This window comes from Nestor notabilis, unplaced genomic scaffold (assembly GCF_000696875.1).
Source record: "Nestor notabilis isolate BGI_N333 unplaced genomic scaffold, ASM69687v1 scaffold6096, whole genome shotgun sequence".
NCBI classification, from domain to species: Eukaryota; Metazoa; Chordata; class Aves; order Psittaciformes; family Psittacidae; genus Nestor; species Nestor notabilis.
Window position 1 is genome coordinate 84 of NW_009932289.1, and position 11,290 is coordinate 11,373.

The 11,290-nt window shown below is 47.0% G+C and overlaps 1 protein-coding gene across 1 annotated transcript in view; it reads left to right on the forward strand.

The window, feature by feature from the left end:
* Positions 1 to 200: 200 nt before the first annotated feature.
* The window catches only part of LOC104407128 (tolloid-like protein 2), a gene marked incomplete at both ends in the record, with an annotated part of 77,987 nt that continues 66,897 nt past the window's right edge, over positions 201 to 11,290 (forward strand). Inside the window, 2 exons of the mRNA XM_010016315.1 lie at positions 201 to 286; positions 800 to 817. Of these exons, the coding sequence (XP_010014617.1) occupies positions 201 to 286; positions 800 to 817 (104 nt within the window). The remainder of the gene's footprint in view (positions 287 to 799; positions 818 to 11,290) is intronic.

The following is an 11,290-nucleotide window of genomic DNA, read 5'->3' on the forward strand; positions in this document are numbered from 1 at the left end:
CCCTTTTTCAGAGTTCTTCGTTCCCGTGTTAGATTGCAGTCAGTTGTTTCCGAGCTCCCTATAACCGTTTTGAACCTTTTGATTTATCCAAGAGCTACTGTCACCTCTAATACCTTAATTCGAAGGGAATATGATCACAGGTTTTCTCTTCGGAATCTGGGCAGTGTTCTTGATGTGACTGTTACTCTTTCTGGTTCCAGATATCGGCAAATGTTTTGGTCTTGTGAATTGCTTCTTTGCTGTCAAATTGGCAATCGGTACCTTGTTAGTCTTGTTCCATTTACAGGTAACTTTGTGCAAAGTCCTGTTTCCTTAATGTAGGAATCGAAAAAAGGAAGGAGTTCCTTTGTGTGTGGTGTTCTTGGTCTTTTAAGTTGGGGCTCTGCCTCCCAAATGCTCTTCTGGCTGTTCCTCAGTGTCCCTTGGTGATAGCTGCTGCTGTTATCAGCTCTTTCCTGACTGTTTTTTTAGGGGACTCGTAGCCATATCTGCTCATATAGATGAGCTCTGTCAAGGCAACGTCTATTGGAGCTCCTCTGTCTTATATAGCACATTGTTTCACTGGCTTTGCACGCGGGCTGTGATGTGAGTGGTGGATTTTATTCAACTTGGTCCTCTCCACAGAGTATTTTTTGCACAAAACATTCCCTTGATCAGTGATTTGTGATTTGATGTATGGGTTGGGGTGTGGGGGTGTTAATTCTTTTTAATAAATGTGGGATCCAGCCCACCCAAAGATGCTTTGCTGTGTTTGTGTCTGCTTCTAAATGGTAATGACTTTGTGTCTCTCTCTTTCCAGTGAAACTAGTTGTTGGAGGTAAGGGTTATGGTTCAGACCTGAAGACCTGCAGGTGCAGTGCTTTGGCCTTCTCATCTGAAAATGTGTTATCCTTGATTTCTCCTCAGAAGTATGGCATCAGCTCCGGTGTGCCTCACTTGCACTTGGGGCTGTTTGGTGTCACTGTCAGGTCAAGTACATGGAGGATGAGGAATGCTCCTTTAAGTACCACAGGGAGAACATTTACTTTATTTGACTCACCTACATCAGACAGGGAACCTGTGGCAGAAAGGGAAAAAATAAATATTTCCCTAACCTGCCATTTATCTGCCTCTTCTCTAAGAGCCTTTGTTTCTTCTGCAGTCCCCCCATGACCCAGGCTTTCTATTTTTCACTTCTGCACGTACACAGAGAAGAGCCTGGACTGCCAACAGCAGCCTCTCTTCTTTGTACATCCTCACCTTTTCTCCTGGTGGGTAGAAAAACCTTGTGTTATTCCTGTCAATTCAATTCAGTCAGGATCAGTCACAGAAATGATCTTTATATTCTGACTTCTCAGTGTTTACATGTAATACTTTTCCAATGTCTTCTTTCTGGTAAAAAGGCAGGAGTGAGCAAGACCTCTGGAGGTCACCCGGTCCTTTTCTGGAGCCTAGCACCAGGCTGGTGTTCCCAACAGTACTGGCACACATCTGCCTGTGGTGGCAGCTGCCAGGCAGCGTAGCCCAGCACTGCTTTAGCTTTCCTGTTGTCTGACCTGAGGCTTCAGTCCTGCTGTTCAGAGAAAGTGGCTTTCCCACCAGCCTCTGTGTGTGTGTAGGACAGCATGGTGCCTTCAGCTCTCCTGCAGCCCTTGCCACCAGTAAGCCCTGTTACTGGCTTTCTCAAGTTGCAGTCATCTTTTCCATAGAAGAAAGAGGCTCTTGCTCTTTCAGTCTGTCCTGACTGGCTGTGCTTCCTGGCCCTCTGATCCAGTTTATCTCCATATAACCTGTATCAACCTAAAGTGCAGAGCACTTGGGGAATAAATCACTCCTTACATACCATGTACCTACCTCTGAGCCTTGAACGGCTCTCATTTTTAAAGTCTGCCCCAAAACAAAGCAAGCAGAACTTCTACCATGTGGACCCATGTCAGACCCTGCCTCTCCTCCTCCTCCTGCCTTGCATTTGCACCTTTCTTCCTCTTCCAGTGCTAGACCTTCCACAGAGCTAGGCAAGCGTTTGCTGCTGCGAATGCCACCCCAAAGGGTTAGTTCAGCCAAGATTAATGGGTGAAAAAATCAGTTTCTGTGAAAAGAAGTGAAGATACCTCTAATGTAGTTGTCCCTCCAAGACAGCCTCTGTCAGGGCTGTTGTCTAGTGCCTGTATAGAAAGTCTACTGCGCTCTGTTCTTGACCTCCTTGGGCCTAAGTTTCTCCAGCAGTGGGACAGTGTCAGTGTTTGTCTAGAAGCATGACTGGCAGGAAGCAATGACTCCAGACCCACTGTGAAAAGCTCAGGTGCCCAGCATGTTCTTCAAGGGAAAGTTTTTGATGGTCTGTGGAAAGTGAGCTGGCACTGTGAGACTTACGGTGATGTTTCCATTGCTGCTGTAGGCACAAGCTACTGTGCATGGTCTTGTGGCTGCAGCTCAGCCCACTGTGAAGACAAGCTGCTGCTCCACTTAGATGTTTTCCAAAGCTGTTAAAACTGTAGTGCTTACTTCTTTCTTGATGCAGGCTAATGGCTGTAACCCAGAGGCTGTGATGGATTTAGATCTGGCAGGTTACAAAGTGAAAGCTTGCCAGTTCCTCACCCCTGCAGCTCATGCCCTGAGGTTGAGTGCATACTGTCGATGGCTGATCTGCTAGACTGGCAGTGAAAAGCCTGGCACACGCTCCTCTCTGTTGCATTAGCTAAGGGTATAATAATCTCCATCAGCAAGGCAGGATGGACAGCACAGGGCAGTAACCTCCTAAATCACTGCAACTACTGAGCTACTAGTATAAATACATGCCCAGTTACCAGGGCTCAGCTGATGGGCCAGAACTCCACTGGTGCTCAATCTCTTAACTCCAGGCATTCAGAATTTCCTTTTCCTAATCTGTGGCTGCTTTTGTGCTTTTTTGGTAGGTTCAAAAGAGTGGGGGAAATGCCTGAATGGCTGATAAAGACGCAGCTGAGGCAAAGCTGCACTATCAGTTTGAGTTGCCAGGGAAGGTGACAGTGCTGACTCTGCTGGGTGGGTTTTGCTGAGTGTTGAATCAGGTCACTGAAGCTTTTCAAAGGGAATGGTACAAAGGTTCCTGCCCAGATTTGTTGCATTATAGATGGAAAAATGCTGTAAGCTTGACATGTGCTTCAGATAGATCTGCTGCTCAGAGGGTCCAGCTAAGGATACTCAGGCCAGGGTGCAAGCTGGAGTGAAGCTGCCTAACAGGCAGCACAAGGAACTATGGATGCGTGGTAAAAATAACAAGAACATCCTTCTGGGGCTCCTCAGGCAAACTGGAACCAAAGGAATTAAATAGGCTGTAATTTGTTGTGGTAGTTATTTTGGTGCAAGCTTATATGAACTTTAATTTGAGATGAAAAGCAGAATCTCTGAGGTTCAAAGTGATCTCTGGAGATGGTATAGTCCAACTACAGTCAACGAAGGAAGGTAGGAGACATAAATAGGAAGGAGAGCTGGGCACTGGGTAACTTGTCCCCTGAATGTTTACAGACTCGATGACCCCTTCACTCCAGTGGCAAGCCTGTGATGAGGCACTTTTCCACCTGCTAAAATCAGCAGGCAAGAAGAAAAAGCTGCTGTTTATTCTCGGCATCTTGGTTCCTGGGTACTTTGGCCTCTAGCATGGTGCCTTCTGCTCTTTGTGACCTGGAGATGCAGTGCTATTTACCAGAGCCTGGCATTTCCCTCAGTAGCTCATCTTCCAGGGTGGGGTCTGCTTCTGTGTGCTCTGGCTTAAGTCTTGTGTGACTTGTTCTGTCTAAAGGCTGACCAAGCCTGGACACAGGCCAACCTGTAAGTTTTGACTCTCAGGCCAAACAGGTGATGTGGTGTTTCTCTGTACAGATATTTGCGTTAGGAGGCAGGTGGACCTGCCTGCCTAGCCATGCGCTCCTGAGGCAGAGGCCAAAAGGGTCTAGGGCTCCTGCTGGCTGTGTGTGTCTCAAGTACCACTCTTCGGGAGGGTTGGGCTTGCTGAGGAGAGCCAGGCTGGGGAGGAATTGCATGTGGGTACAAATGAGCCTTGTAAGCTAGTTCAGCTTCTTTCCATGAGACTTCGATCAGAGACCTGGCTTGTGCTGTGGGCCGTTGCTTGTAGTGCTCCTGGGCATGCAGAGGAGGCTGTGAAATGGGAGCAGGGCTCTGGCAGGGAGATAGCACCTAGGAAGTGAGGTAAGTTCTGATGGATTTTGTGGAGTGCTTGGAATGTGAGCTCAGAAGGGGAAGAACCAAGGCAGGAGGTGTGAGGGGGCACCTTTAGGGAACAGAGCAGTAGTCCCTGTTGCTTTGCAACAGTCTCCTGTTGCTTTGTCACCAGAAAAGTTCTTTGAGAAGCAGTTTGACAATGCTAGTGCAGTTTTTCCTGCCAACCCCCTGCTCCTTCAAGTGTGGATGCTGCTTGCCCAGTCGCAGACTACCACTGTGCATCCCTGCTCCTGCTCCAGCTGCTGGTTTGATCCACCAGGTTCAAAGTGCCCCATGCCAGAGGTGTCTCACCCTGAGTGCTGTCCCAAGATGGCAGTCTCTCACAGAGGGTTGTAAGCTGTGCTTCGCTGTCATTCCGTTCCTCCTAGCCCTCCCTCTGATTAGGCACAGTGCCCTTTGTTCTGCAGAGTGGATTTCATTTGGGTTGTGGTGCAAACATCTGAAGTCGCGTGCAGACATTTCTGTGGGCAGCTGAGGAACTTGCTGTTAGGAACTGAAAGCCTCGAGGGGGTAAACAAATGAGAAAGGGGAGGGAGGATCTGTAATGTTCAAGGCACTTGAACATTGCTTGAGTTTGGACTGGGATGCAGGTGCTGTTTTCTTTGTGGGAAGCACAGATCCATCATGGCAGCAGGGCAATTTGAAAGCTCTTTGCAGGCTGCACCGTGGATCCAGCCCACTCAAGTCTTGATGAGGGTCTTCCTGCAGTTTCACAAGATTGATTTGGTTTGGCAATGGCAGGAGCAGTAGCAGAGTGTATGCCAACCCGCCCTTCACTTGGGAATCCCACAATCCAGTGGAGGAATCTCATTTACATCTTATGGACTTTCCATAAAGCTTTGAAGCCTCTGAGCTGGTGTGAAAAGTCCAAGGGAGCTGCAGTGCAGTTGTGGTGAAAGTACCAGTGCCTCTGTCGTGGGGCTTTGAGTTGTAGAAGGTGGTGGTGGAAGCCACCAGCTAACCCAAGGGCAGTCAGTATGGTGTAGCAGTGCTGGGACCTGACCCCTGGTCTCCAGATATCAGAAGCCATGTGGGCTTCCAGAAAAGAAAGTTTCCTTCCTCCTGTCTTTGTCATCAATACTTACATGTGTGCTTTGAGGGAAGAGTCTGGGACATGACCCAGTCTGTGGATTCCTCAATGCTGATACAAACGCTTACAGAGGAAGGAGAAAGCTCCCACCAGCAATCATTCCCATAATGTATTTTCCCTGCTAGCCAGTGGGAAGGGTTAAATGTTCAAGGAGGAAGTTGAGCCTTTTTGGGTGGTCTGGGAAAGAATGAGAGAACAGGCTGTTCACTCTTTAATTTACCTGCTTTGGGGAGGTGACAGCAGTTACAGAGTGGAAAACAGGTGGGTTAGGACTATGGGAGACACTGTCTTTATACGCATTCAGTGCGGTAGCCCTTTGCCATTGGGGAGGCTGTGTTTTGCAGTGCGCTAGCGCTGCAGCAGAAGCTTCCTCCTCAAAGAGAAGGTTTAAGGTGGCTTTTATTATAATCCTTGTCAAGCACAAGTTAATGGATGTGGCTTAAAGGAAAAATAACCACTAACCATTTTTTTGCAGCTGAGATTCCCAGGTAGAGAAGCCATTGGCCTGGCAAATTTGAAAGCAAAATCTTATGATCACTGTGAAAAGCAGCACTTGAGATCCAGGTCTGAAGTCCTTTCAGTGTTCAGCTGTCTACTTGGGGACTGACAAAAACATGCTTGCTCTGTAACATTTCTTGGGGTGTGTTGGGTCTACTTGTCCCGTGTGAGATGTGATGCTCAGTGTTACACCTACACCTTGGGATTTAGCAATGGACAGGACAAGGGATGGGCAAATTTAGGACAGGGGACTTGTCTTCTTTCCTTAAAGAAGGGTGGGAGGGTGGGAAAGAGGTGTTTGGAATTGTCATTGTCTTCTCTGCAATGATCTTGTAGAGCTTTTATTGAACTGTGTAGTCTGGGTGTACTTCGCAGGTGTATGCCCTTGTCCACAGCCTGCTCAGGTTTGATCAATGAAGACTGCTCCTTCCTCAGGTGTTTTGTGGATTAGTAAGTCACAGAGCCCCAGACAAAGGCATTTAGAAACTGTGCTGCAGGCCTTCTAGGCTTCAGAAGTCCACAAAACTGAGGATTTTGGTTCGAGGTGCTTTCTACTTGTGTAATTGTATTCTACCTTCACAGTTGCACTTGGAGTTTTTATTCTCTTCCTGTCCTAACCTACTGTGTAGTCTGCCTACGCCTTGCTGAATGGCTAATGCAAGAACTAGCTGCGTTTTATTGGTAAGCCAGCTCTTTCTCACTGCTCAAACTGTGCTCACGAATGTCTCCCAGGTGAGGGGCTGCTGCCTCAGGCAGGGGAGGAGCTGTTGACTACAGCTACTCGCTGCAGCATGTTCAGGCTCACACATTTGTACTTGGGAAATTGCAGGTGCTGTGTGTCTGACACACTGCATTTTCTAGCCTCCTTTCCCTAATATGTCAATTTCCTTTTCTTTCTCATTGCCTTTGCTGCAGAGACCCTTGTGCTCTCTGCCTGCTTCCCCCTGTGTTTCCTACAGATCCATTTCAGATATTCCCCCATCTCCCTTTTCCTGAAGCTCTCTCCAGTCCCTGCCTGAGTGATTGCTCAAATCCTTCTCTGCGTTTTGCCTTGGGTGTTCTGCAATGCTTTCTCCCCCAGGCTGTAGGGTACACCATCTCCTCTACCACTTAAGCAGTAACTCATGCTCCTCCAGTGATCAGTAGGATCTTCCATCCTTGCTCACCTAAGAGCAGCCCTGTGCTATTGTGTGCATTTACCTGCTGTGTTGTGCTTGATGAACCAGTTCTGTTCAATGGGCTGTAATGGGTGGGCTGCTGTGCCTATCTCCCCTTTCCTTCCAGAATCGTGAGGGAAATGATGAGGCTGGGTTCTGTGAATCAGAGTCCAGAGCTGTCTGTGAGAAGGAGGTGGTGCTGGGACTGACGAGAACACTGACCTGATGGGGAGGTCTGTATCTTTTTGAGATTTGAAACCCTAGAAGAAAGGAGGCACCTCTGACACTGAACGAGTTCGTTGTCCCAGATCGTGAGTATTGCAGGTGTGAATCTGCATCAGCACTGCTTTCAACTAGTGCTGAAATGTGGTTTTGCTGATCAGAAGGGATGGATGATTGAAGGGATGGACTCTTGTTTCAATACAGCTACTAGGTTTTCTGGTTTGTTTTTTCCCCCCCCTCTCCTTTGTTGTAGCTGAGCTCCCAGAAATGCTGATCTCCAAGGGCGCCTGTACTTTGATGTTCAGATCCACTCTAGCACTTCCTGTGAACAGGAAGGTTCCCTGTCAATAGAAACTGCTTAAATGTGCAAGGAAGCCCTTGATTAAAGAACTCTCAATGATTGATTGCTCTTTCTTGGCCAGTTTGTGTCAGCCCAGCTTGGAATGAAGAGCAATCTTAAATTGCGTGTTGAGAAGGAAGCCCACGCGAAATCCCAGCCACTAGTAAATCACCCTCTGGTTTGACTGATACAAATTGTCAGAGACCTGCAGCTGCTGCCAGTCCATGAATCAGCTCAGCTTTAGACCCGAACAGAAATTCACATCCTCTCATGTAATTTTGTATTCCTGCAAATGTCAGCACCCAAGCAAAAAGCATCTGTTTAACCTCCCCATCCACAAACACCAGAGCTGTTTGCAGAGCAAACGCTACCACGGTGTTACGAGACAGAAGTTCAAGTCTGCTGAACATTTTATGTCCTCCTGTTGAGAGTTAGTGTTGGAGTATGGTTGTGTCCCTTTGTCTCCTTATTAAAAGCTTGTTGATACAGTCCTGGAGGGTGCTGAGAATTACCTTTCTCCACTTCTCATGTCATAACTGTGGGTGTTGCCAGTCTCCTACGTCTCATTAGTGCAACTTTGAACTTCCATGGCACTGCAAATAGCATTATCTCTAATCAGCAGCGTTTTCATTTTGCTCAGCACTTTGGTAAAATTATCTGGTTTCACTGGTGTTTTGTGTGATGAATTTCAGGTGAGACCTGCTGGGGGTTGTTCATCCATTTCAGAAAGCAGAGTTTGGAGGAGATTTATTTACAAAGTGTACCCTGCTTCCCATTAGCAGTGGCTGTACCTGACGGAAAGGCCAGGGGCAGATGTCTGTTGTGGAAGCAGAGCTCTGTCTGTGCTGATGTGTGTGTTGGCAGAAGGTATTGGTTCAGTGAAACATCGGTTTTGCTTGGATATTCTCCAGATTTAAAAAAACTTAAATACACTGAAATTGCAAATCCAGTGCATTTAATATTGCATGTTTGCAAAACTCCCTCTTGCAGAAATTCCAGCACTAGGTCTCCTTTGGAGCTTGTGATGTAGCTCCTTGGGTGTGAAGGTAGACTTGAATGACATGAGATGGAACTCTGTCTTGAACAGCTATCCTGTACAATGAGTCTATTTTGACTCTGCATCAAATACGGGTAACAAAAGGGCTTTTGGCTTTTAGCTGTGCTTCTATTGCAGAAGTTGGGTAGTGGGTAGCAAACAAAGCAACTGCTGGAGGAGAAGCTCGGACAGCTGCATGACAGAGGTGTTTGAGCTGTACCAGAGTCAAGAGGCCCCAGATTAGAGAGCAACAGTTGGTAAATGATTCTGGCAGGCAATGGGGGAAACAAATATAGTGACCTACAAGTTTAGTGGCCTTGAAAAGGATGGAAATAATGCACCTGCATTTCCTCTATTGAGTATCTTGGGCTTAAGTAACTTGAGCATTTCTAGGGTAACCTACTGTCAGTAGCTTAAGCTAGATGTGGGTGGGGGAGTGATAAAACAGCAAGGGTCTGTACTTCTTTTATGGAGCCTGCCTCGCAGGACTCCAGTCAGACGAAACTGAGGTTCAAAGTTCTATGCACCTGCCTTTGAATGTGTTTGATACTCCAGAGGTCAGACTTCTGTGGCCACCAGATCTTGTACCCTGCCATTGTCCAGCTGCTTCTCTGTTGCATTGTCTGCTGCCTTTGTGTTATCGACAAGAGTAAAGCACAGCTCTTTACCTACCAGTGAGTTTTGAGAAGTTCGGCCACTGGGCCAGCATCTTTCTAAGTTATTTGCACAGGGTGACTCCTGGTGCAGTCTGGTTTTTGTGGTTCTATGGCAGTTACTCAGAGACTCACAGACCATTTTGTTTTGTCCACTCTGGCTCTGCTGACCTGGGAAGGCAGAGATGCTCTGACTCTTGGGGTTGACCCTTTTGGGGGGGGGGGCTGTCATGGCCTGTTGGACTGTTCTTGCCCTGGAAGAAAAGCCTGTTATTTGCTGCGTTGTTGACGTTGGAAGTGTATTTTGCTCAGTGACGCTCTCAGCTGCAGCTGGCCAGTGTATCAAGCTGCTGATGTGTTGTGCAGTTGACCGCTGCCTGGATTTGATCTCTAACCTTTGATTGTTCTTGAAAGCATGTTCTAGGGATTGCATTCCCACCCACACTGCTCCTGTGACCCCTTCCATTTCCTGGGTGTCTAAGTACAGAACAGAAAAGATTCATTAACCTGGCAAGTAACCTCTTTTTATGGGGGAAGTGATTTTCCGTCACGCTCTGTTAGATCCTATTGATTCCTGGTTTTCCCCTCTTTGGCCTCTTCTGCCATATATTCTCTTCTTTGTCATGCTTCAGTAGGAAGGTGATATGTGATATGCTGGAGGGTTGGTTTTTTTTTTGCTGTTTCCTGGGCAGAAAGCTGGGATCTCCCAAGGCCATTGCTCAAGTGCCCAAGTCTTCCTTTTCTTGGAAAGCTTTGTTGTCAAGGTAAACTGCTGGTTAAGAGTGGGATGTAGACATGAGGAGTAAAACCTCCTGGCTGCCCTCTTTTTTTTGTTCTCCTTGATGTTGAGAAGAGCATTTTCTGTCCTTTTGCCCTCTTTGCCTATTGTACAATCCCTCATCTCCTGGCAGAGGTGTGACGCATTTGCCATGGGGTTTGCAAGCATGCGTGAAATGGAGACCCTCAAACTGTCAAGTGTGCCTGCTCTTTTTGTCCTCCCAAGCAATGTTGGTGGCTGGGTCTTGATGCTTTTGCAGTGCCTGTGTATCTCATAGCTGCACCTCTGTTTGGTGTGAAATGGAAGGAGCTGCCAGGTTTGCACTGTAGCACTGGCTTGTCATTACGGAGGTATATAGTGGCAATTGGTGAGGGGAACAGGCATGTCCTTGGGGCTGGGTGGGAGGGCATGGGGATGTCTCCTGTTTTAGGAGGAACAGGACATACTGTGCAAAATTCCACACAGGGAATGGGGACCACGTTTTCTTCCCAGCGAGTTCCCTTCCTCCTGTGCACATTTGTGTATTCCTCCCTCTGGACAGTCATCTTTATGCTAATGCAGCTGCTGCAAAGATAAAATATTACGAAGGTAAATGCTAAATACATACTCTTTGAGTAGGATACCTCAGTTTTGAGAAGGCCGTTGCTGTTTACTAGTGTATTTGATTTATAGACAGAGCCTTTCTGTGATTCAAGGCAGATATTTCACTAGTTGGAGGAGTAGTTTTCCTTCCAAAAGTACACTTTGACTGTTTGTGTTACTCTCTCAACTTTCATGACTCATGCTAAATTCCTCTTCTTTATGCGTGAATATTCTATGGTAGTCCTGTGTAGAAGTATTGCAATTGAAGCATCAAAGACTTAAAACCTAAGGGGGCATTTTTGTTTCTTTAAGACTTTTGTATTGTTAGAGGAAGCTGTATTCTGAAGAGATGGTTGGCCTTTGCACTGCTTGTCCTAGTGCTGCCTGGATTCAGCTGATCCAAGAGAGGAGCTCTGCCCAAAAGGACAAATAAAGCTTGCTGTGGCAAGGTTTGTCATCTAGGTCGTCCTAAAGGAAGATGTGTGAAGAAAAGATCCTACTAATTTACGAACCTTAAGCTGCACTTTCCCTAAGATGGGCAATTAAACCCTGAGGGGACAATGAAGGGGTACATACTCTGTTTGCACACCAGGCAGACTGATTCATACTGATGCGAAGAGCTGTGCTCCTAGCTCTTAACAAAACAGGTCCTGGCTGTTTGAAGGGTTGGTTTCGTGGTTCACTACATTAAATGGGAGAATGAGGGAAACCTAATGGGAAGTTTTTGTAGGGAA